This window comes from Lynx rufus, unplaced genomic scaffold (assembly GCF_022079265.1).
Source record: "Lynx rufus isolate CCGP_SWC_20201006 ecotype Redwood Valley unplaced genomic scaffold, mLynRuf1.p SCAF_27, whole genome shotgun sequence".
Classification (NCBI taxonomy): Eukaryota; Metazoa; Chordata; class Mammalia; order Carnivora; family Felidae; genus Lynx; species Lynx rufus.
Window position 1 is genome coordinate 1923664 of NW_025814842.1, and position 25571 is coordinate 1949234.

At 66.3% G+C, this 25571-nt stretch overlaps 1 protein-coding gene across 1 annotated transcript in view; it reads right to left on the reverse strand.

The window, feature by feature from the left end:
* Positions 1-5706: 5706 nt before the first annotated feature.
* Positions 5707-25571, reverse strand: part of TTYH3 (tweety family member 3) — a 33164-nt gene continuing 13299 nt past the window's right edge. The window contains 14 exon segments of the mRNA XM_047089210.1: positions 5707-8892; positions 11084-11159; positions 11679-11852; positions 13613-13749; positions 16845-16937; positions 19177-19269; positions 19916-19971; positions 22078-22153; positions 22442-22514; positions 23659-23754; positions 24044-24264; positions 24403-24417; positions 24419-24515; positions 24676-24845. Of these exon segments, the coding sequence (XP_046945166.1) occupies positions 8818-8892; positions 11084-11159; positions 11679-11852; positions 13613-13749; positions 16845-16937; positions 19177-19269; positions 19916-19971; positions 22078-22153; positions 22442-22514; positions 23659-23754; positions 24044-24264; positions 24403-24417; positions 24419-24515; positions 24676-24845 (1452 nt within the window). The 3' untranslated portion in view covers positions 5707-8817.

Genomic DNA, 25571 nt, shown 5'->3' on the forward strand with positions numbered 1-25571 from the left:
GTGGCAGGAGTGGGCAGGGGCTGGTCCAGCCTCAGCTGCGGCTTCCCTCCCCAGTCCCCAGCAGCCTGGGGACGCCCTTGCGCCCTCTTCCTCTTGCTGAGCCCCAGCTGCCTCCGCCCCTCGACTCCAGGTTCCCAGACCTCCATGGTCCCCACTCTGCTCCAAGCTTCGCCTTCTCAACACATCAGAATAAAAAGCGTTTGCAAAGTGCTTCTTTCCCCACCCCTGACCTGCCGGGGGCGGATGCCAGTCCTGTCCCCACTGGACACGTGCCCCACATACACAGCACCCCCAAGTGGAGGGGGGTGGCCAGGGAGGTCCCCGTTTCTCACAACCCCCTTGCTGGTGGCTACTCTGGCCCGGAGGCGACTGGCCGGGGCCTGACCCCACCTTGCCCTGGCATTGGGGATCAGCCTCCCCTGAGCTGGCGGGGCCCTAGGGCATGGGTGTGTCTGTGCAGCCGCTGTGGGGGCAGGCGGAGCCTGCCACAGAGCTGGTCCAGGCCCTCCCTGAGCCTTGGCCTCATCTGAGACCGGGGAGCCCCCGTGCTCTGGGTCTGGGAGGTGCGCAGAGGGCACGGCCCGGGCCTTCCCTCTTCTCGGGGAGAAGCTGAGGGAGGAGGAAGTTCTTGCTCCCCAGAAGGGGAAGCGGGGTCTGGGAGGGGGCCTATACAGGAACCGGCAGCCTGATTTCTTCCACGTGCAGCCCTCCTGGGTGTGGGGAAGGGGCCTTCCCCCAAGGAAGGAGTCCGGGAGCGGAGAAGATAACCTGAGCAGGGTGGCCTGCCTGGCCGGGCTAGTTACCCCCCCTCCCCCGCACCTCCTGAAGTGCCCGTCATTTGTGGGCTTTCAGAATCCGAAGTAAAACCGCCGCCACCCCCGTGCTCCCCACCCCCACCCCCTCCGGCTTCCGCGCTTCCGCGCTGCCAGGCGGCGAGCCCTGAGCCGGGTCTGGGAGGAGCCGAGAGGGGTGCGGGTGGGGGGCCCCTCCCTGCTCAGTTTAAACAAACTTCCCTTCACCTGGGGCCATCACGGCCAACTTCCCAAAGAGACGCGTGAGAGCTGTGGTCAGGTGCTGGAGACGGAAGGCCTTGCAGAGGTGCGGTGGGGAGAGCAGGCGGTCTGGGTCTCGCACAGCCTGGGCAGAGGAGGCAGGACTGATCAGGATGCCTGGAACCTGGGAGGGAGGATGGCAGGGGGCTGGGTCTCCACGGCCCTTCCCCACGCACCTGCAGGCCACCGGGGCTCACTGAGGCTCCCTTCCTTGCTGGCAGCTTCGGCCAGTCCCGCCCTCTCTGGGCCTGGGGTGGGTGGGGGGCAGAGGGGAATGACCAGAGCCAGCCCCGTTCTTTGTCAGACCTGCCAGTCTTGCCGCTGCCTCAGGCCCATCCGCCCACCCCCCAGCCCCGGCCTTGCCAAGCCCTTTCTGAGCCCAGGGCAGGACACAGACACTCGGTACATCACTAGGAGGGACCCAGGGACCTGGGCAGCTCCTGTCTCACCCCTGGAGGTGGTCCAGGTTACGTGAGGGTACTGGGGTGGGGAGTGCAGAGCTGTGGCTGCCCCCCACCCCTGGGCACATGCCCCTTAGCAGCCCTGCCCAGGCTTCTGGGACCCCCCCCCCCCAATCTGTGTGCAACCCACCTCAGTCCCTGGGTGCCAGCGCTGGTGGTGAGCGCTGGGGGTTTCTCTCCCTGCCCAAATTGACCTTTCCCAGGACCCACCAGCATCCCGGTGCACAGCCCCGTTCTGGCCCTTAGAAGATATCTGGTTCACGTAATTGTGTAAGGTCAAGAAGCAAGCTTAAGCAGCTGCTGCAGGCCACTCCTGCTGCCGTCCTGTCCCCTGGGTCTGACACGGGGCTGGCCACCGCATGTCCTCGTGGCTCGTCCCGGTGGGACCTGTGGGCCCTCCACTCAGCAGAGCCCCAGGGAGCCTCAGACAAGCAGCGGGCCGGGCCGTGAGGGGAAATTGCCGGGAATGCAGAATGTCCCGGGCTCCCGCCCTGCGGCTCGGGTCCCCCGAGGGCCCGGCGCCCCCTGGTGGGCATCTGCCTCACTCCTGGAGATGCTCTCCCCACTTAGACCCTTCTCGATCAAGGGATCAGGACACCTGCTGTCCCCGCCCTCTGTGGGTGTCCCCTCATTCCTGGAAATGTGGGCTCCCGGCTCACAGGCTAGCTCTCCTGTCCTGGCTCCTGCGTCCACTCCCGGTTACTTCCGTGTCCGTGATCCTTCCCATGCCCTGGGCCTCCCCTCCCCTCCCCTCCCCCTGCGTCCCCACTGCATGGTCACTCACTCCCCAGACCGTGCCTGCCCCACGACCGCACTCTTCCTCCACCTGCTGCCTGTCCCTCTGCTCAGTCCCTCCGGCCCTCCTGAACCCCCAGCCCCCTCACACCTCACAGGCTTGTCCTCTACTGGCTGGAGGCCCAGGTCCAGGCACACCTTTGAACTCACCTTCACCTCCCTTGGCTTCTTGTTTTCACACCCTCTCCCAGCCAGGCCTCTAGCGGCCACCCTCCTGCAGCCTGTCCCCCCGCACCTGGGCAGCTCCCCGAACTCTGGGGAGTCTCACCCTGAGTTCCAGATGGAGCCTTGGCTCTCTGGGAAACCCCCTGCCCCGACTTCGCCCCTGCCTGCTCTCCGGCTCTCCTACTTCTCCCCGTCCCCGGCCCCCAACCACTTCCTTCAGCCTCCCTCCTCCATGAGACCCACCCCACCCGGCCCACAACACTGCCCGCACCTCCACTCTGACCTCGGGGCCAGCAGGGAGCTCCACTGTGACCTAGGCCCCACCCTTCTTGGGGACTCAGGAACACCACTCCACCGATGCACACCGGCCCCTCTTCCCCCACTGCAGCCGAGCCCCGTGCCAGGCTTCCAACGCGCTCTTATCTTAAAACATCCTAATCTTCAAACACGCACGCTCCTCCGGGCCACGCCCCCCACGCGTGCGCCTCTGGGCCACGCCCCCTCCAGCCGAGGCACCGTTTCCTGCTTGGCAGCTAAACTCCAGGAGTGGCTTCTTGCTGTCCCCGCGTCCTCTCCCGTGCTCTCCTGAGCCAGCTGTCAGGCTTCATCGCACTGGTTCTTGTCCAAGACTCCAGTGGTGCCCAGCTTCCTGAGTCCACCGGACTCAGTCACCTTCCAGTGCCCACGGACCCCGTCATCGGCAGCATGGGACGTGGTCCCTCATCTCTCCTTGACACTGTCTTCGTGTGGCTCCCACGACACTCTCTGTCCCGGGCTCCTCCTGCCCGGCTGGTTGTCCCTCCCCACTCCCAGACCCCAAACAGGGGTCCTGCTGTCTCCTCTTCCGCACCCACTCCCTGGGGGATGTCATCCGGACTCCTGGCTTGAAACACGGTATCCAAGCCAAAGACTCCAACTGGCCATCGCTGCCCAGTGCTCCCTCCCGATTCCCAGACTCACTGTTCCACCACCTCCCCCGACCTCCCCAGGTGCCTGCTCCCTCCCCGGCCCCCCACCTCAGTGTATGAGAACACATCCCCGGGGACCCACCGCAGCTCAGCCCAAGCCCCACAGCCACACACAGGGTGCCAGCAAGTGCTGCTTGTGCTCCTTCCAGAACCGAGTCCTGTCTCACCCCTCCTCAGCTGGACATCCTCCCCGCCCCCCCCACCCCCCTCCCCCCGGCCTGCCCTCGGCTCTGGCCTGCAATGTTGCCACAGCCTCCTAGCTGCTCTCCTGCTTCTGCCCTAGCCCCCATCCTGACTCAGCAGCCAGGGCCACCCTGTTAAGATACATGTTCCGTGGCGTCGGTCTGCTCAGGTTCTCCGTGGCTTCCCCCTCCCTCAGAGTCCACCTCCAAGTCCTTATGAGACCCACAGGCCCTCTGCCATCTTCCCAGCTTTGCTTCGTATCAGACCGCTCTTCTTTGCCGCTCGACTGCACTCACCCTCGCCTCCCTGCGTGCACACACCAGGCATGTATCTGCCTCAGGACCTTTGCCCTGGCTATTCACGCCGCCCAGAGCCCTCTTTCCCCAGAGGAAACACTAGCTTCCCCTGGTCGGCAGAATGGTACACCCCAAAGATGTCACATCTGAATCTCCTTAACCTATGAATACGCTACCTTCACCGCAAAGGGGACTTTGTAGATGTGAGTAAATTAAGAACCTTGAGACAGAGAGATGATTATCCTGGATTATCCAGGTGGCTCCAGTGCAATCACAGGCCCTTCTTTTTAAGAGGGAGGCAAGGAGGGTCAGGGTCAGACCGGGATCGGAAGCGTGCTACACTGCTGGCTCTGAAGATGGAGGGGCCATGACCCAAGGAAGGTGGCAGCTTCTAGAACTAGGATACCACTGTGCCCTCCCTGACATGCAGACAGGGACACTGAGGTCCAAGTAGGGCAGGAAGTGCCTGGACGCTTTCCCTCATGGGACTCTCTTGCCTTTTGGGTTCCTTGGCCCCACGTCCCCAGCTCTCCCTCCTTACCACACGGCACCCTGGAGGCCTCAGCTGTCTCCTCCACTGCCCTGGGTGCTCTGCGTCCCCTCTTCAGAGCTGACCAGTTCCGGGTGCCCTTCCCTAGGAGCCAGTCAAATCGGAGGCTGCTGGACCAGCCCCGCCCAGCCCCGCCCCCCAGGCGCTCCCAGCAATGCCACGAGAGCCTGGTGTGTTCCACTGGGCCTTTGCAGGTCCCTCGCCCACCTGTGCCCCAAGCACGGGAGACATGCTTTCCTGGCCAAAAGGTGCGTCCCCCTGTTCCACGGGACACTGAGGCCCCCTGGGAGGTGGGTGGTATTACCTTTAGGGGAGGAAAGTGAGCTCACCAGCAGCCCTCCCACGTTCCCTGCCGGGTTATGTGGCACCTTCCAGTGTCCATTTCTCAGCCGAGAACAAGAATGATGGTAACTTTAAATACAAAGCGGCCAGTCCTCTTCCCAGCAAAACGAGCTTGTTTGGGAGGCGGAGGAACCAAGCTCAACACCACGCACCTAAACCACAGACCCGACTGAGAACAAGCTGCGTCGCTGGCTTATATAGGGAAGGGGGACCGTGTGCGTTGCGGGGGGGGGGGGGGGGGAGGATGTTCGGGACAGGAGCCCATTGGAGGAGAGCGGAATGGAGGCCTCTCATTGGCTGAGAAGTATGGCTTCTCATTGGCTGGGCTGTTGCTGGGCGAGGAGAAACCACCTCTGCGTGTCTTGTTCGTTTGGTTGGGTTGGGTCGGCAGGAGTGGCCAGGGGGCAGGGGCAGGGGCAGGGGCCGGGCACACACCAGGGCTCCTTTCCTCCTTTTCCCACCACCATCCCACCCACCCGAGAGGAAGGACTCCGGCGAGGCCCGTGGCTGGAGATGCCCCCAGGGGAAGTGCCCTGAGCCCCATCTCCGTGGGGCTCAGGAAATGCTCCTCCAAGGGGACCCACCATTGCTCCCACCTGGCCCGCCTCCAACACCCCTGCCCTGGGCCAGGCCTGTCACCTCTCCAGGTGGCCGGAGGGGCCTCCACACAGGCGTCCCGTCCCCCCGGGCTGCTCCAGCGCACGGCCAGACTGCAGGGTGAGGCTTTTAAGGTGTCAAGACCACTGTTCGTGCCCATCTCATGAAGCCCCACCTGGGTGGGCTCCCCGGCCACGACTGGGCCTCCCCCACCCCCCGGGGGTCTTTTGGCTCCCAACATGTGACCACACTGCCCACAAACTCCGGCAGGAGCCCAATCAACTCAGGAAGAGAGGCTTGTTTTTTAAAACGTGTTTATTTTAAAACATGAAACCCAAGCTGAATAGAAACCACAGAAATTACATTGACGAGATTTTTAGTTATTTGCCAAGAAAAATAAAGCCCCCAAAGAAATAAAAATCAAACCCCAAACCCAGTTAAAAAAACCAAAACCAAAAATAAAAATAAAAAACACAGCGACAGCACATACAGCCTTGGCCCTATGGAGGTCGGAGGAAGATTCTGGAGGAAGATGCCGAATGGTTCAGGCCTCAGCTCCCCCTTCCCACTCAGGGCACTAATCACACTGGGGAGAGGGTGCAGGGCCAGGAGAGGGGCCGGGAGGGTCGGAGTCTTAACAAAATCATATTGAATGACAGGTTATATGTAACAAAGTGGCACAGACGCAACCATCACGGCTAAATAGAACGTCCCTGCCCACCCCCTGCCTGCCCCCCAGCTGCGCCCCAGGGAGGCCCCCACCCGTCTGGGGCTGGGCAGGGGTCCTGGGTAGGGAGGGGATGGTACTTGGGCTGGAATTGCATAGTGAGATGGGGTGGGTGATGTGGCAGGGGACCCAGGGGCAGTGGATGCTGGCACGGGGAGTCCCATCAGCCAGGTGTCCCGGTCGGACCCTGCCTCCCACTTGCCCAGCCTGTCCGGGGCCTGGGAGCCAGCTGGACCCTGCTGGGGCGGGGGGGGGGGGGGGGGGGGGGGGGGGAGGGGCCCTTCAAGGCCCCGGGGGAACCCTCCCTCCCACCTGCTACCCACTTTGTCAAGGGCCTGTGGGAAGCGAGGCCCAGTGGTGCAGGGTTGGGAAGGGATGTGGAGAAGTCACTGGGATGGGGGTTAGGAAGGGGACCCTGAACACTTGGAACGAAAGGAAACCAATGGTAGGACTTGCTCCCCTCCAGAGACTGAGGCTTGGGTGTGAGCCCCTCGGGATCACTCTCCTTTTCCTTTCTCCAACCTCGGTGAGTAGAAGAACGTGAGGACGTCACAGACGGGGCAGGCACTCACGCACACGACGCACGGAGGGTACTCCCAGGACAGCCGCGGTCCACAGCCTGTCCGGGCAGCGCCCGCCTCTCATGCTATGTACATTCACATTGCGGGCGGCCTCCCAGGGCCGCGGTCGGCCGACTGTGCTTCTGAGCAGCGGTGGAGAGCGGCGGCACCCCGGCGGGGCTGCCGGGGCCTCCCCCCGACCCCGGGCCCGGAACGCTCTCGGCACCGGTGGAGCCCGGAGGAAAAGCTGGGCAGGTGTGCCGCGGGCGCCCAGAACAACGGCTGGGCCGGGCCCGGGGCACACAGTGCCCTGCGGTGAGGTTTGCCCACGCCCACGGGCTCAGACGCCAGGACCACCTGGGGCACCCCAGTGTTGGCCTGCTCACTTCCCTCCCTCCCCGGGTCAGCGGTTTGCCCCGGGGGCGGGGCAGATGTGGCCTGGCCTCCAGCCCACCTGCCCTTTTGGTCCCAGACACCAGCACAGAGAGAGGATCGTGGAGGAAGGGCAGGCGGCCTGTCCCCGGGCCTGTCCCGGGGCAGGGCATCGCCCCCGCTCTGGAAGGAAGAGCCCACATGTCTATAAGCCGCTTGGCCAGCTGCCCACCTCCCACCGCAGGACCCTGGCCCGGGCCCTCACACGTGCCTGTCGGTGGTACTCTGCTGCCCCTGGCTTGACACACAGGCCAGAGCCTCTCCGTTTCAGGCCGGCTAGGCCAAGACTGGGACGGGCAGGGGCCTTCCCATCCTGATTTGGGGCTGGCCCACCCTCCATGGCAGGCAACACAGCAAACATTGTACACTAAAGCCAAAGCACCTTAGGGAAGCCTTGTTCCCACTTCACAGGTAGGGAGACTGAGGCCGCAGGGACCTCGGTCCTACAGCCTAAGGGACATTCGTTCCCTAGGACGCAGTCATCCTGGGGCAGCACCTGCCCAGGGACGGCTCTCGAGGCTCCTGGGCTGCCTGTCAGTCTACAGCCCTTTCCCCAGCAGCACCCCGAGAAGAAACGGCCACTCCAGCCTCACTCCCAGCCGGCCGGCTTAGGCCTCGTCTCTGGCCCGGACTCAGGGTGACACTTGCTGGCTCTGGATCGGCCAGGGGTGCCCGCGGAGGCTGGGTGAGGTTAGTGGTTAGTCCCAAGAGGGGCAGCAGGGGCCGAGGGCACGTCCACAGCCAGCTCGGGTCCAGCCCCACGGCCCGGCACGGGACACCGCGCCTGTCCTAGACAGAGAGGGAACCGAGAAGGGAGGGCTGCCCGGCCCGCAGTCCGCCTGCCCTAGGGTGACGAAGGTGGTTAGTGCAAAAACGAACCAGACAAGCTGCCAGGTCTTGGGGTGGGGGAGGGGGTTTGGCACCAAGAAGGTGGCCAGCACGGAGCGTGCGGCCGGGGCTCAGCGCGGCACCTGCCGTCCTCCCGCCGCTGTGGGGGGCTGGGCCCCGCGGGCAGGGTGGGCGCTGGGGGAGAGAGCAGTGCTGGGCCGGAGGCAGAGGCAGCGGAGCCTCCCTGGGACACTTCTGGCAGCGACAGGAGGGGCCTGTGTTCGGGTGGAGAGAAAAGGAAGAGCCACGGAGGCGCCCCGGGGGCTCTCCGCACAGGAGCCCGGCGGGCAGGTGCGAGCCTAGGCCCCTCCGGGTGCCGGGCACAGCGGGGGCGCCGCACAGCCTGTGGACAGAAGCCTCGGGAGCACAGAGCTGCGGGAGGGGAGGGGCAGGCTGGGGTGCGAGCCGGAGAACGCGGGCGTCCACGGGGTCGGCGTGCTGCAGGGCAGGTGGCAGGGACACGGCGCCGGGGCCGGCCCGGGGAAGGGCTCTGCAAACGCAGGTCCTCAGAGGCGGACAGGCGTGGGGGGCCAGGGCCCCGCGTCGGTGGCATCGCTCGCAGGCGTCCAGGCGCGTGGCCCGAGGAGAGGGCGCGGGCCCGGGGTTCCTCATCTCCATGCCCCTGCGAGGAGGGGAGGGGAGGGGAGGGGAGGGAAGGGGAGCCGCAAAGGAGCCGGCAGCGGGCCTGGCGTGCGTGTGGAGGGTCCGGCGAGTGGTCGCGGGTGGAAGCGGCAGTGCTGGCACGGGGAGGGCGGGGCGATTGGCACGCGGGCAGGCGGGCGGGTGGCCGGCCGGGGCGGTCTAGTGGCCGCTGCCGCTGGAGTCGGGGCAAGGCTGGCTGGTGGCGAGGTATTTGGCTCTCATGCTGGAGGTGTACTGGAGGGAGACAAGGGGAAGAGGGGGTCAGCAGGGCAGCGGACGCAGCCACGCGAGGGCCTTGGCGAGGTGAGCCAGGAGCAACCCGAGGGCGGGACAGGAGGGCGGTGGCCCGGCTGACGGAGCCCCGGTGGAGGGGCTCGGGAGTGGCCGGCGGGCTCCACGAGCGGAGGCCAGCCCCCACGCCCCAGGCTCCCCTCCCGGGCACAGGAGCGCACTCAGTCGAGGTTGCCTTCCAGGGCTGGGCTGAGGGGACGCGTGGAGACTCCTGCCCCAGCGGGAGACCATCATGCAAGGGTGGAGTCAGGCTTTGAGAGCGGGTCAGGCCCTGGGAAGGAGGAGGCCCCACGGCCACTCTGCCCCATCGCCCCAGGAAAGGAGGCCCCGAAGGTCACATGGGCTGTGGGGCTGCGGACTCCTCCCAGCTCCTAGACGCAGGGACAGAGGCCCCTGGAGGGAGGGCACGGACGGCGTGTCTTGGCCGCCACTCGTCCAACCTGAAGCGTGTGTGTGTGTGTGTGTGTGTGTGTGTGCACGCGTGCGCGCGCGTGCGCATGCGCGGGGGTCGCTCACGATGAGCACACACACAGGAGGCGTGTGCTGCGGCCAGGCAGGGTGCAAAGGGCCACGAGCCCAAGGGGACGCGGACGAAGGCCAGGCCAAGTGCCAAGGGTTGCCGGGGTCAGGGAGCCTGCGCAGGCTGACCCCACAGCCCTGCGCTGACCCCTCCCGAGTCCCCAGATGGGGAGGGACGATGCTCCCTGGTCCCTAGAGCCCTCCTGGCACTCCAGGTGGGGAAGAAGGCGAGAGTGCCGGGCGGCTGGCCAGGACACAGCATTGGGGGGAGGAGCAGTGGGCACCAGGGAGCCGTGTCGTCCCCCGGGCAAGCGGCAGGGGAGGGGGACGGCACCCCAGAGCCCTGAAGGAGCCCAAGCAGGCCCGCGCAGACGTGTGGGCACGGCCGGGGACAGCTTGCACGCTTGCCTGCATGCGCCTGTGTGCACTTCTGAACATGCACGGTGGCACCCCAAGGGCACCCCGGGGTGCCACCTCACCCGCGTTCTGCCTCCCTGAGCCCAGGCGCCAGGCGCAGGCACACCCAGGGGCCTGGCAGATGGTCTCCTTGCTGGGAGGTGACAAGAGGGGCCGGGGCCATCTGCAGCTGGGCCGGGGGCAGGGAGGGGGCTCGCTGCCCCTGAGGTGAGGGTCACGGGCCGGAGGCCGGCACGAGGTCTCTGGTTGGGCTGGGGGCTCACGAGCTCACAGGCTCGTAAGGACCCGGAGCTGGCCCGGCAGCTGCTGAGCTGCGACGGCCCTGGGGCGCGTCACGTGGGCCCAGGGCCCGCGCTGGTGAGGGGGTAGCAGTGAGCCGACGGCATGAGGCGGAGAGAGGCGCAGTGGGCAGGCGGTGCAGGGCAGGGCACCTGGGGCGGGTCAGTACCTGTCACTCTGAGGGCACGGCCACCACAGCGTTCGGGCACTATCCATGGGCTTAAACTGCCAGCCTGCCAGATAGCGCTAGGAGGGCCCGGGGCGGGAGGGGTGCGGGAGAGAGAGAGAGAGAGGGCGGCCTCAACGCCGGGGTGTAGGCCCCGCCCGCAGCAGGCTGGGGGGGCCAGAGCACGGTTACGATGACGAGGGCTACCTGGCCCGCGAGCCCACACGGCCCCGGTCCGGGTCGAGGGCGCCCCGGCGGCTGCAGGGCAGGACGGGGCCACCGCACACGCGCCCACCTCTGAAGGCGGGTGGCCTTCAGCCTCTCTGGCCCTGTCCTCTGCAGCCCACCTCGTCCAGCAAGGCCACCGGGGCCCGTCAGTCTGCAACTTCCTTCTCTTGGGTGCCAAACCACCCTGTCCCCTCTTTTCTGTCTCAGCGAGGCCAGAGGGGACAGCGGCTGGAAGTGCCAGAGGCTGAGTCCCGGGCCGAGCTCAGGGAGTCAGCGGAGGAAATGAAAGGAAGCGGGCCCGCGTGAGAAAGGAGAAGCCGGGGCCCCTCGGGGTCGAGCTGGCCCGCCAGGCGGCTGGGGCACAGGGTACACCTTCAAGGCCAGCTCGTGGGCCCACCCGGCCCCGCCTCCTCCGGCCCCAGCACTGGAGGCTCCTCGCCACCCCCGCCGGGCCCGCACTGCCCGCGAGAGCGACATGACCGCCGAGGCAGCCGCGCAGCACCCCCGCCCCGGCCTGAGACTTACTGAGGGCGGCGGGGACTCGCGTCCGATGAGGGGCGTGTTCTCACAGCGGGGGTTCTGGAAGTTGGCATTCTGGCTCCTGCGGTCGTGAGGGGAGAGGGGCTGTGAGCGGCCGCCGGCCGAGCAGAGACCCTTCTGGAGCCAGGCAGACTCTGTGCCCACCTACCCGTGCCCGGCCCTCTCCAGCCCTGCGCGTTCTCGTCGCCACCCCGCATGCGGCACCCAGCAAGGGCCTGAGGCGCCCGTGACCCTGGCACAGTAACCCAGGGCTCGACCCAAGGCTGCCTCGGCCCAGCCAGAGCCCACCCGGATGCCCGCCCACCACGCGGCCGGCCCCGGGCTGTCGGCCACGGCATCCCCACACCCTTCGCACACACCCTCCACCTAACCGAGTAGCCTCATCGTGGCCGAGAGCCTGGTTTGCCTGGGCGACCCCGCCCAGAGCCCGGGCAGCGCCCAGGGAGGCCCCTTCTGACTGCCCGACCGGCCCCTGCTCTGGCCCTCCCAGGTTCTCCCGCAGCGGGGCACACGGAGCTCCGCACGGCCTGCGCCCCCGTCCCCGCCTACCCACCCCCCTCCGGCTCCCGGCGCAACTCACATGTACTCGGTGACCGGGGCGTTGCTGACGGTGTGGGCCGCAGCTGGGATGCTGGTCTCGCTGCCGTAGCTGCTCCCGCAGCTGTACAGGCTGGGCATGTGCACGCGGTAGAGGCTGTCGTGTGCCTGCCTGGGCCCCGGGGCCGCCTCCTCCTCCCCATCTTCGTCGGGGCCTCTGCAGGGAAGGACACCCGGCGCGGGTTCAGACCCGGACCCGCGGCGGCCAGCCGCCAGGCCCGTGTGGGGTCGGCTCGGATGCAGACACACCTCGTTCCGACCCCGGCTTGGTCAGGTATGGACTACGGGACCGTGGGCAGGTCACCCTGGCTTCATCCTCTGAGACGGGGGCGCCGAGGGCCCCGTGCCTCAGCCTGTACACCCGGATGCGGTCTGCCTATGAGCACGAGGGGCCACGGTCCCTCCCGCGGGGCAGAGAGTGGGGTGCCCGGAAGTGGGGGTGGCCTCTCTTGGCCCTGCAGGTCTCTGCCTGCATCTCTGGGTGGCCTGAGCCCACGGGGACTGTGCGTCCCCGGGAGGCCTGAGCCCAGCCCTCTTGCTCTGCTGCACGTTTCCTACCCACTGTGCCCTGGGAGCTGCAGGGCGAGGCGGGGCGGGGCGAGGCGGGGCGAGGCGAGGCAAGGTGGGGCGGCCGGGGCCAGGCCTCTGGCGCACCCGCGGGCCCCGCGCGTCCGGTAGGCTCCCAGACCGGACTCGAGGCGGGGCTGCCTGGTGGTGTTGGCCTAGGTCAGCCAGGCCTGCGCTCCTGTCCTGCCTCCTGACCACCAGCTGGGTGACCGCGAGCGTACAGCGTCCTCTCTGAGCCCCTTGCGGCGAGAGGAGCAGGACAGTGGTAGCAGCTGGCGGATGTGTCCATTCCCAGCCGCGCCCGGGGCTAAGCCCTTACACGTAGCGGTTCATCTAGTGCCTACCCGACCCCGAGAGGCGGGCTCTTTACCACCCGCGTCTACAGTTAGGGCGCCGGAGGCCCAGAGTGCTCAAGTGACCTGCCCGGGGTCATCCCAGAAGCAAAGGCAGAACCGGGATCTGAATCCAGGGAACGTGTTTCCAGGTCTGTCCCCTCAGCCACTTCCCTACGGCTGCCATCGTTGTTACCGCCGCCACCACCGCCACCGTCACCGTCATCGCCACCCCCGTCGTCCCCCTCACCACCATCGTCACCACCACCGCCACCATCACCGTCATCACTAACACCCCTACTGGCAGGATCGCCACAGCAAACAACAGAGTAGAAATCCAGACAGAGGGAAGAGACCTGAGCCAAGCTGCCTGTCCTCTGAGCCAGGCCACCAAGCAGCAGCCACGGCCCAAATAAGCGGGAAGGGAGGCGGGGAGTCTGGGCGATGAAGTGTGGGGCCCAGGCAAGGCGACGGGCCCAGTTCCTCCGGAGACCACTCAACCTAGTACTGATCAGGGAGACTAAGGCAGGGGCTGCCGGGCGCCCCACTTCAAAGACAAGAGCGTCACGGCCCCGTGGGTAGTAGCGGCCATCCCGGTCACCCGGCTAAACGGGCCACGGAGGCCGTGGCCACCTGGGGCCTTCCCTTGTAGAAGCTCCGAGTCCCCACGGCCAACCAGCTGCTCTTTCCACACATAAGCCCTGCACATCTACGCCCCGGGGCGGGGAGACGGACAAGACACCCCGAGGCCAGCCGGTCAGAGGCGGGGAAGGGCGTGGGGCACGGAGCCAGCACCGGCAGCAAGGACGCCCCGGCTCTCCCCGCCTGCTCTGGACTCGCACGTCCCCTGGGCCGGGAGCTCCTCTCTACTCTCAGAGCGCTGCGGAGGCTTGCGGAGTGTCCGGAGCAGAGGGCGCGTTTGCTCCTGTCTCCGGGCGCCAGAACACGGGTGTCCAGAGGCGCGTCCCTAAAACACCCGGCACGCGGGATGGCCTGAGGCCAGCTCTGAGCCCCTCACCTTTTCTGCTGCCAGGTGTGTGGCACACTGCAGACAACGGAGCTGAACATGAGGGCTGTGACGAAGGAGAAGAGGGCCAGGTAGATGAGGCCCTCGACGCCGTCATAGCAGAAGCCCGTCAGGGCCTGCACGTAGTCCTGAGGCCAGACGGCCGGCAACAGCAAGGCCACACGGACCGGGAGGGAGACAGGGAGGGCGGGCTGAGACGGGACGCGCCAGAGCCTCGGCCCGGCACGCGGCAGCCCGGACCGCCCTGGACTTCACCACCCTCCGGTCAGCTCCCGTTCTCCTGAGGCCCCACACCCCCGGCTGCTCCCATCTGTTCCCCTGACCCTCAAGCTACTACCCGCTGTTCCCACTGCCCTTCCAGCTGCTCCCTCCTGCCCCCAGCTGCTCCCTCCTGCCCCCCAGCTGCTCCCTCCTGCCCCCCAGCTGCTCCCTCCTGCCACCCAGCTGCTCCCTCCTGCCACCCAGCTGCACCCTCCTGCCCCCAGCTGCTCCCTCCTGCCACCCAGCTGCTCCCTCCTGCCACCCAGCTGCTCCCTCCTGCCACCCAGCTGCACCCTCCTGCCCCCAGCTGCTCCCTCCTGCCCCCCAGCTGCTCCCTCCTGCCACCCAGCTGCTCCCTCCTGCCACCCAGCTGCACCCTCCTGCCCCCAGCTGCTCCCTCCTGCCACCCAGCTGCTCCCTCCTGCCACCCAGCTGCTCCCTCCTGCCACCCAGCTGCACCCTCCTGCTCCATAACCCCAGCTGCACCCTCCTGCACCCAGCTGCTCCCTCCTGCCACCCAGCTGCTCCCTCCTGCCACCCAGCTGCTCCCTCCTGCCACCCAGCTGCACCCTCCTGCCCCCAGCTGCTCCCTCCTGCCACCCAGCTGCTCCCTCCTGCCCCCAGCTGCTCCCTCCTGCCCCCAGCTGCTCCCTCCAGCCCCCAGCTGCTCCTTCCTGCTTCATACCCCCAGCTGCTCCCTCCTGCACCCAGCTGCTCCCTCCTGCTCCATAACCCCAGCTGCTCCCTCCTGCCCCCCCCTGCTCCCTCCAGCCCCCAGCTGCTCCCTCCTGCCCCCCGCTGCTCCCTCCTGCTCCATAACCCCAGCTGCTCCCTCCTGCACCCAGCTGCTCCCTTCTGCCCCCAGCTGCTCCCTCCTGCTCCATAACCCCAGCTGCTCCCTCCTGCCCCCAGCTGCTCCCTCCTGCCCCCAGCTGCTCCCTCCTGCCCCCAGCTGCTCCCTCCTGCACCCAGCTTCTCCCTCCTGCTCCATAACCCCAGCTGCTCCCTCCTGCCACCCAGCTGCTCCCTCCTGCCCCCAGCTGCTCCCTCCTGCTCCATAACCCCAGCTGCTCCCTCCTGCCCCCCGCTGCTCCCTCCTGCTCCATAACCCCAGCTGCTCCCTCCTGCACCCAGCTGCTCCCTTCTGCCCCCAGCTGCTCCCTCCTGCTCCATAACCCCAGCTGCTCCCTCCTGCCCCCCGCTGCTCCCTCCTGCTCCATAACCCCAGCTGCTCCCTCCTGCACCCAGCTGCTCCCTCCTGCTCCATAACCCCAGCTGCTCCCTCCTGCCCCCAGCTGCTCCCTCCTGCCCCCAGCTGCTCCCTCCTGCTCCATAACCCCAGCTGCTCCCTCCTGCCCCCAGCTGCTCCCTCCTGCCCCCCGCTGCTCCCTCCTGCCCCCAGCTGCTCCCTCCTGCTCCATAACCCCAGCTGCTCCCTCCTGCCACCCAGCTGCTCCCTCCTGCCCCCAGCTGCTCCATAACCCCAGCTGCTCCCTTCTACCCCCCAGCTGTTCCCTCCTGCCCCCAGCTGCTCCCTCCTGCCCCCAGCTGCTCCCTCCTGCTCCATAACCCCAGCTGCTCCCTCCTGCACCCAGCTGCTCCCTCCTGCTCCATAACCCCAGCTGCTCCCTCCTGCACCCAGCTGCTCCCTCCTGCTCCATAACCCCAGCTGCTCCCTCCTGCCACCCAGCTGCTCCCTCCTGCCCCTAGCTGCTCCATAACCCCAGCTGCTCCCTTCTACCCCCCAGCTGTTCCCTCCTGCCCCCAGCTGCTCCCTCCTGCCCCCAGCTGCTCCCTCCTGCTCCATAACCCCAGCTGCTCCCTCCTGCACCCAGCTGCTCCCTCCAGCCCCCAGCTTCTCCTTCCTGCTTCATACCCCCAGCTGCTCCCTCCTGCACCCAGCTGCTCCCTCCTGCTCCATAACCCCCGCTGCTCCCTCCTGCCGCCAGCTGCTCCCTCCTGCCCCCCGCTGCTCCCTCCTGCCCCCAGCTGCTCCATAACCCCAGCTGCTCCCTTCTACCCCCCAGCTGTTCCCTCCTGCCCCCAGCTGCTCCCTCCTGCCCCCAGCTGCTCCCTCCTGCTCCATAACCCCAGCTGCTCCCTCCTGCACCCAGCTGCTCCCTCCAGCCCCCAGCTGCTCCTTCCTGCTTCATACCCCCAGCTGCTCCCTCCTGCACCCAGCTGCTCCCTCCTGCTCCATAACCCCAGCTGCTCCCTCCTGCCCCCCGCTGCTCCCTCCTGCCCCCAGCTGCTCCCTCCTGCCCCCAGCTGCTCCATAACCCCAGCTGCTCCCTTCTACCCCCCAGCTGTTCCCTCCTGCCCCCAGCTGCTCCCTCCTGCCCCCAGCTGCTCCCTCCTGCTCCATAACCCCAGCTGCTCCCTCCTGCACCCAGCTGCTCCCTCCAGCCCCCAGCTGCTCCTTCCTGCTTCATACCCCCAGCTGCTCCCTCCTGCCCCCCGCTGCTCCCTCCTGCCCCCAGCTGCTCCATAACCCCAGCTGCTCCCTTCTACCCCCCAGCTGTTCCCTCCTGCCTCCAGCTGCTCCATAACCCCAGCTGCTCCCTTCTACCCCCCAGCTGTTCCCTCCTGCCCCCAGCTGCTCCCTCCTGCCCCCAGCTGCTCCATAACCCCAGCTGCTCCCTTCTACCCCCCAGCTGTTCCTTCCTGCCCCCAGCTGCTCCCTCCTGCCCCCCGCTGCTCCCTCCTGCTCCATAACCCCAGCTGCTCCCTTCTGCCCCCAGCTGCTCCCTCCTGCCCCCAGCTGCTCCCTGCTGCCCCCCACTGCTCCCTCCTGCACTCAGCTGCTCCCTCCTGCACCCAGCTGCTCCCTCCTGCCCCCAGTTGCTCCGTCCTGCCCCCAGCTGCTCCTTCCTGCTCCATATCCCCAGCTGCTCCCTCCTATCCCCCATCCCCCCCCTTCGTTGTGGCCCCCGGGGGGCCTCCCCCCCAGGCCGGCCCTCACCAGGTGCAGGCTGCGACAGTCCACCAGGGCGGTGAGGTGCTGCAGATTCACCTCTGTGCCGTTCAGCACCTCCTGGACACGGAGCAGGGGGTCCTGGGGGGACACGCGCCACACAAGGTCAGCACCAGTCAGGAGGACAGGCCCCTGGGAGCCCCCATGTATCTGTCCACCCACACCCGTGGTCTTGGAACAGGCGCTGAGGACCCCGGGCTTCTAGAAACGATGACCCCAGAGTCTGTGCCCTGGCCTCAGGGGGACTCTTGAGGATTCGATGGAGCGGGGAAAGGAGGACCCACCGATGCCTGTCAAAACAGGACAGGCGGCAAATACCCACGTGTCTTCTGACGGGGGTCTGGTTCTTTTACAAATCTCAGTTTACAGAACATTGAAAGGGAAAGTGTTCATGGCATTTTAAATGACAAAACGTCATCCGAACCCTCTGTACAGAACGAGCCGGATCCTGTAGCATGTGTGCATGTCTGTGCGTGCACACGTGTGTGTACGCGGGCACCTCCAGCCACATCTTCTCCGTGGAGAGATGACCTCACAGACACATTTCAGGGTCGACAGCAACTCCTCTAGATCGACCACTGGACCGGGCATGCCTTTTTATTTTTTTAAAAAAAATTTTTTTTTTTTCAACGTTTATTTATTTTTGGGACAGAGAGAGACAGAGCATGAACGGGGGAGGGGCAGAGAGAGAGGGAGACACAGAATCGGAAACAGGCTCCAGGCTCTGAGCCATCAGCCCAGAGCCCGACGCGGGGCTCGAACTCGTGGACCGCGAGATCGTGACCTGGCTGAAGTCGGACGCTTAACCGACTGCGCCACCCAGGCGCCCCGCCTTTTTATTTTTTAATGTTTATTTATTTTTGAGCCAGAGACAGAGCGCGAGCAGGGGAGAGGCAGAGAGAGGGAGACACAGAATCTGAAACAGGCTTCGGGCTCCCAGCTGTCAGCACAGAGCCCGACGCGGGGCTTGAACGCACAACCTGCGAGATCACGACCTGAGCCGAAGTCAGACGCTCAACCGACTGAGCCACCCCGGCGCCCCCCAGCACTGCCTTTTATAACACATATACGAGGAACGCTCTGTGAGTCAGAAACGATTTCAGGATGACAAAACTCACTATTTATTAGGGGCTGAATCGTGTCCCCGCTCCCCAAGTTCACGTTGCATACGCGTTACTAACCCTCAATACCTCAAAATGCGTATTTGGAGACGGAGCCTTTAAGGAGGTAGTTAGGGTAAGCAGAGGTCACGACAGTGGGCCCCAATCCACTAGGACTGACGTCTTTGTAAGAGGTCGGGGCACAGACACGCACAGAGGGACGCGGGCGTGAGGACATGAGAACGTGGTGTCGATACACCGTGGAGAGAGGCCTCAGGAGGTCGCAGCCCTGCCCGTGCCCTGGCCCGTGCCCCTGACCTCCAGCCTCCAGAAGTGTCGGGAAATCCACCTCTGCTGTCGAAGCCCCCGGCACAAGGACGTACCTACCTATCCGCTCAATTGCAAAACACCCAGGGGACGCCCCGGCTATACCAGAAATAGGAAGTAACTGTAACATGCACGCGCTCTTTTAACTTAAATTTCGTGAGTTTACTACAGAAGATCCAGCTGGTCACACAAAAAAGGCTGAGAGCCGAGCCGTGCCCACTCTGCAGTGGTGCGCACGGGCCGGGCAGGGTTCCCACGGGCTGACCGGCACCTTCGGGGAGCCTGGGATTTGCCAGGAGCGCGGTAGCAAAGGTGTGGGGTGAAGTGCTCAGGCCCCAGAACATCAGCCCTCCAATTCCCGGAACACCCCTACCGGCTAGGGGTGGACCTTCCTTTGTTCCCACATCTGTCCCTACTTTCCTTATTATTCCTTATTTCTTTTAATTCAAACAGCATGCATTACTTTAAAAATAAAAAACAGAGGGCGCCTGGGGGGCTCAGTCGGTCGAGCGTCCGACTTCGGCTCAGGTCATGATCTCACGGCTCGTGGGTTGGAGCCCCGCGTCGGGCTCTGTGCTGACGGCTCGGAGCCTGGAGCCCGCCTCGGGTTCTGTGACTCCCTCTCTCTCTCTGCCCCTCCCCTGCTCGCGCTCTCTCTCTCTCAAAAATAAACAAACGCCGAGAAATACGTATACACGTACGTACGTTAAAAAGAAGTAAGAAACAGACCTGCTTTTAAAAGCCTCCCACAATTGTCCAGGGAGATGAAGGGTGGACGCAGGGGAGAAGGGAGGGCACCGCCGGGAAGGGTGTGGAAGAGGCAGGGACCTCCGCAGGAGCCCGGCAGGGGGCACTGCCCCTCGCAGCATCTAGCCCGCCGCCCACCCACTCACCTTGGTGGCCGGGTACTCCCGGGGGACGGTCTTCAGCAGCTCGGCCACGACGCCCTGCATCTCCACCAGCGCCTTGTGGCTGCCAGACAGCTTCTGCTCCACAGAAAGGCAGCTGACGGGCAGGGGCAGGGGCAGCCCGTCTCTCCCACCCCAGGGCCACCCCCCCACACGGGTCTGCCAGTCCCGCTGCCCCGGGCCTGCGCCAGCCCGTGGGCGCTCTGCTCTGTGGGCCCGCGGGACACCCCTCCCGGGCTCCCCGCGAGCCTGCCCACGTACGCAGAGATGAGACAGATCACCAAAAACTCGGTGTCTCTGAAACAGGTGGTTTTCAGGACCCCAGAGGGCCATGCAGTCACGTGGAGTGACAGGCAGGGGGCCGAAGGGTTTCCCTCCAAACTGCACCCTGACGACACCTGTCCCGTCACTCCAGAGGTGGGCACGGGACCCCTCCCGCAGGGCGACGCTTGGCTTCGCTCTGCAGGGCCACCCACGGGAACCCAAGAAATGAAAGGAATCCCAGGTGTTTCGGGGCGGTAGGCCGTCCACCCCAAAAGGCTTGCGCCGAAGGCATCAGGGCGCTGACCCCGGGGGCAGTTAGCGATGTCAGTGTGGCCTTCATCCGGCCGCTCCTCGGGTCCCAGGGTCCAATCACGTCTGAGAGGGGTTGGGGGCCGTGGGGGTCAGGGCCCGTGTGGCCCCCTCCCGCCCGCACCGGGGCAGGAGCGCCCCCGGCACTCACCTGCTGGAAGGGGTTGGAGGCACGGGGCGAGCAGGCCAAGTAGTACTCCAAGATGTCTGCAGAGAGAGGTCGGGGTGGCCGAGTGAGGCCGGCCGTCTGCGTGTACCTCGTGTGCCTACGTGCGCGCGTCCGTGCGTGCGTGTGTCTGCACGTGGTGCCTGTGTGCGTTCCAGCACACGTGAGAGGGGACGTGGCCTCCAGAGAGCCCGGGGCCAGCGCCCAGACCCTCCGCCCCGGGCAGCGTCCCTGCAGCACGCACAGCGGTCTCTTGGGTGCAGCCCTTGTCCCTCCCCTCCCTCTGGAGCAGCAGACAGGGCACCGGAGGTAGGCAAGGGGTCAGAAGACGCCCGGGGATGCGTCTGCTCGGGGGCCACTTGGGCAGAATAATAGTTCTTGGGCCAGAGCATCGCCCCAAAGAGGAGGTGACACAGCCCATACATTGCAGCCTGGAGCACCCAGGACTCGGGGAGCCTGCCTGTCTCATCGCCCTTAAAACAGGTGTCCACCCAGCGTCCGATGTCCGAAGGTGGGGATTCACTTACGGTTCGGATTCAAAAAACCCTAGGAGACCTGAGCCTGGCTGCGGCTGAGGGAGGAGCCCTGGACTCTGCCTGCCCCCGCGCCCCCCACAACGCTCTCTGGCCCCTCAGGACCCTTCCCTGAAGCAGTGGACACTGGCTTTGGAGTTCCAGGTGCCTCCCTTCTGGGGTCCCTCCGGGGCCCAGTGCAAGATGGGGAGGGACCAGGAGCAAGGGCTTAAGTGCAGGGCTGGCCGCAGTCTGGGGCAGCTTCCCACGGGGCTCCTACACTTGACTCCTCGGGCCTGGGCTCCCACCAAGCTTAAGTGAAAACCCACTTCACGTGGGCCACCTGGCTCTGCCTGGCCCGCGAGGGGTGGCCTGTGGCTCGCAGGCAGGAGCCTGTACTCACGTGAGGCCGGGGGCTGCTCGCACTTGCCAATGGCCCCAGAGCCCTGAGCAGCGAGGACCCGAAAGGCTGATGGCACCGGGGCCAGGGACAGCGGTGGTAACAGCTGTCACCAGTCCTGCCAGCTCTGAGCTGGGCACATCCACCTTCCCCCACTGTGGGGGCTCCTCTGGCTTAGATGGAAACGGTTCCTTCAACCAAATAAGCTAAAAACCTGACCACAGGCTCCTCTCTGTGGCTTTCTCGGGCAAAGAGGAGACGACAGTCCCGTGAGGGCCAGTGTTTTAAGGCCACGCAGAACTCCTATCCCCGGGGGGCCGGTCCCTCGACTCTTCTCCCAAGGAGCACACGGCATTCACAGCAAAGGCAAACAATGAGCTTAGCACCGTCCAGCTCTGGCCGTGCCCGAGCCCAGTCCCACCTGCACCTGCCTCCTGAGATGGTCAACACGCACCCGGCCCCAGACACGCTCTCTGCCCCCAGCTCAGTCCACGGCCCCTGTGAGGACAGCTGCTCAGACAGAGAACAGGGCCTCAGTTCCTCCCTCCCTACATCCTGCTTCTTCAGAAGCCCCATCACGCTCCCTCACGGCACGTCCCCATTCACCTCTCGCCCCGCTGGCTCAAGGCACCTGTCCCCTGCCTGCAGAACTGCAACAACCTCCCTGCCTTCCTGCTTGACCTCCGTGTTGCTCCCACAGCGCAAAGAAACTTTAAAAAAGAAACTGAACCACGGCCCATGTCTTTTCCAGGCTTCCCACTTCCAACGGACCCCCTGGAATTAAGCCCAAGTTCCTTTCCTCGGCCTGTCCCTGCTGGCCTCCCCATCCTCTCCTCTCACAGTGGATCTATTTTCTGCCTTACAAACACATTGGGTTTGTCTCTGCCCCAGTGCCTTTGCACAAGACACACAGCCTTCCCTGGCTCAACTTAAATGCTACCTCTTTGGTAGGCCACACTGTCTGCTCTGAAGTAGCCTGTCGTCACTTGCTGCTCCCTTGTCACCCACCTCCACCGTCACCCCTCCCCTGTCATCTGGCCTCACACAGCACCTGTCCTCATTCTCAGAGCCCCCCACCCCCCGCCACTCACAGGTGTTCCTGTTCACTCACTAGCTTACTGACGTGCGTGGGTCCTGCCTCCCCTAGACCAAGGGCCCACGAGAGAGAGGATGCCTTGTCCTCACTCAGTTGGGTCTCCCCAGCCTGGCCGCTGGGGTGCCAGCTTCAGACTCACCCCCACTCAGCACGGAGTGTTCCTCCACCATCCTGGTCACGTAGGTGTCGGGGTCCACACAGAAGTCGCTGGAGCCCTGGGACGGGTGCAGGCAAGGCAGATGGGGTGACCAGGCTAAGCCCCCACAGCCTTCAGCTCTCAGGGATAGAGCCTGACTCCCAGGTTCACTTTTAGCTCCAGAAGGTAAAACAGGGATGTGGGGACGCACTGACTTGCTGTGTGCCCACGGGAAGGTCCCCACTCCTCGCGGAACCTCAATACCCCAGGGTAGGGCGGGAAGGGAGAGGAGTATGACTTTCCCCAGCCCCCCCGCCTCATGCCGAGGCCCAGCACACAGGGATCACGCTTCTCCTCTGCCACTCACCACGGACACGGCCAGCTCCAAGCCCAGTGCGCCCCAGCTGATGACCAGGGCCAGGACCCCTAGCAGGCAGACCCTTGGGGCAAAGAACGCCAATCAGCGACCCCCAGGCTGGGGTGGCTGCAGGCCAGAGGGCCGGGTCCCCAAGGAACATCTGGGGGGGGGGTCTGCCCTCACGGGGGCTGTGGCTCCTCCGTGGTCTGGCCTTAGCCAGAGCCACCTGAAGGCTGGGCACAGATGCGTCTCCCTCCCACCTGGGGCGGGTTGGGGTGGGGCTCGGGGGAGGGCCAGGAAGGAAGGTCTCCCTGCTTCCCCCCCCCCCCCCCCCCCCCGGCCAGCAGGTGACGCGTCTCAGCCCTCACCCTGCTCTCCACGGCGTGGCCGGAGGGGCCCGTTAGCCTGGGCCAGACCCGCGGGGCTCACACCTGCCTCGCCCAAGGCCCGGCCTCACCTGCCTCCCCGGTCCCTGCGGTCCATGCACTCAGGCCTCCCTGCTGCCGCTCACACCCCTCGCTGCAGGCCCACGTGCTGGTGGTCAGACGTCCAGTCCCCTCCCTGCCAAGGCTCCTTGCGGAGCACACGCGCCGCAGACTGGCCTGCCCGCCTGCACGTCCCCCCACCCCCACCTGCTCTCCTCTCCTCCACAGCAGCGCCCCCCCCCCCACCGGACACAAGGCGCTACAGGGGCCCGCCTGTTCACTGGTCTCTCCCTGTGCCCAGCCCGGGGAGGGTGCAGGACACGGCTGTTCAACTGTTCAGTGAGGAAGCGACAGCTGCTACCCGCAGACAGCACTGTCGCGTCTTTCGGAGGACGAGACGGAGTTATCAGTGCCAAAAAGCCACCGGCCCAAGGTGGCCAGGTGAGTGGGCGGCACAGCAGGGCGACGAGCCCAGACTGCCTCCAGGCCGGGGACGTGGCCAGCTTGACTTTCTGGTGTCCCCATGACTTGGTGACCCGGACAGGTCTTCAGGTGTCTGGGTTACGATACGCAGGCTCAGTGGGGAGGGAGCCCGGCAGGAACCAAGGACGGACAGGGCAGATGAGCCCGCCACAGGGCCACGGGTCAAGGGCCCCAGGAGAACTGCCGGAGCGGGCTTCCGTGGTGGGAAACCGGTGGCCAGACCCACAGATGGGGGTGGGGAGGGAAGGGCCGCCTCAGGGGAGAAGGTGCTGCGGGCGCCTCACCCCTGCCCTCCGCCCCTCCACCCCACAGACTCACCCGACCAGAATGCCCTTGGAGCTGCGGATGAGGCCGACCAGCGCCAGCAGGCAGATGGCCACGTCGAGCAGCAGTAAGCCCAAGTAGCCCAGCCACCTGTGGGCACACGGTGGGTGTGGGTGTGCGTGGGGCGCAGGGACGGGGGCATTGCTCGGGGAGGCATGGCAGAGCTGAGGGAACGGCCTGGGGCCCAGAGGGGCATCCGCGGGCAGCGCCGGGATATGGGGCTGGCAACAGTTCTGGTAAAAGAAGTCCCGGGAAACACGGCGGTCCCACCCATAACAACTGTGACACCGGGCTCTGAAGGCCACAAGCCCGTGGAGGGTGACTAGCACCCAGGCAGGAGGGGCCAGGCGGGGCGGACAGAAAAGAGGGCCAGCCGCACCTGTACCAGTCGTAGAGATCCACCTGCTCGGCCAGCACCTCCAGGGACACAGCCGGGTTCCTCCAGAAGGGGATGGCCGCGGTGTGGCCCAGCAGCGTCTCGAGAAGGCCCTGCAACCTCTGGACTGCGCGCAGGGGCTCTGGGCGCGCGGCCAGCTGCCGCTCCAGGCTCTGCAGGCTGGGCTCTGCCGTGCGGTTCAACGCGGCCGCCGTGTCCCACACCTGCGCCGGGCCGGGGGCCGGTGAGCCCGGGCGCAGACCCACTCCCGGCACGCTCCGCGCACACGCCCACCCCTCGGGCACGCACGCAGACACGGGGCGCAGGCACAGAGCCCCCCTCCCCACCGGACGGCCACTCACGCGGTCCTGGACCCCCTGCCACCGTGCGGTTGGCGTGGCGGAGCGAGTAGGTGGCCCGATGGTGCCGTCGCTGGTCTCCCCCGTTGCCGTAGAACCCCACGGCGATGCCGGCGCTGGGACGGGGCGGGGCTCTTGAGGGCGCGGCCGGGCCCCTCGCTGGCCCCGCCCCGGCCCCGCCCCTCCCGGTCAGGGCCCCGCCTCCATCGGGCCGCCCCTCCCTGCCGCGCCCCCCCTCCCCCCCCCGCCCCCAGCCCGGCCCCTCCCCGCGCTCACCTGCAGACCAGCGTGGCGATGATGACGCACCAGGCGGTGCAGCAGCAGTCGGCGTCCAGGTGCTCCTCGCTCTTGCGCCGCCGGCAGCACAGCCAGAAAGAGTAGAAGAGCAGGAAGAGGAGGTCCAGGGCGAGGCAGGCCAGCGCGGCGGCCCCCAGCAGCAGCAGCGCCTGTGGAGGCCGGGAGGCGGCGCTGGAGGTGCGGACGCCGGCACCGGGCTCCCACCCGACCGTCCTCCAGCTCGGGGGACAGAGGCTCCCGACACTCGAGGGACTCCCGTCCTTAGCCCTGTCCCGGACCCAAGCCACATTCGGAGAAGCCAGACGGCACGGCCATGGGGTCCTCCCAGGCCCTGTGCCCCTCCCTGCGGGGGCCCCTCACCTCCTGGGCCCCAGGGCCCAAGGCAGGACATAGGACAGGTCCAAACAGGGGTCCCTGACCAAGCCCAGTAAGGAGGTGCTGGGTGGGCAGGGGCCCCCGGGAAGGGCCAGCACAGCTGCTGATGGCCATGTCGCCGAGGAAGGCCCCTCATCTCGCAGAGCCTCGGTCTTCTCTTTCGTAAAAGGGGGCAGTGCTCTCCCCAGAAGAGGCTGGCGGAGGTCTCGGTGAAGGCCCGCAAGAGACTGAGTTGAACCTGGCCACCTTTGCAAGCCCCTGGGGCCGGGGCAGCCTGAGGGGCCCAGAATTATCCAGCCACGTCCCGGGAGTCACAGGGGAGGAGGAAGTGCCCCCTCGGGCCCTCTCCCGGCGCCAAGGTCAGCATCCCCCATGGGAAGCAGGGACACATGCCGTAGGCCCAGCGCTGCCTCCCCTGGGTGCCACACTCGTCATTCTACCTGGCCCAGCGCCCCCCTTCCCCATTTTACTGGTAAAGAAGCCGGCTTCAGAGCAGATAC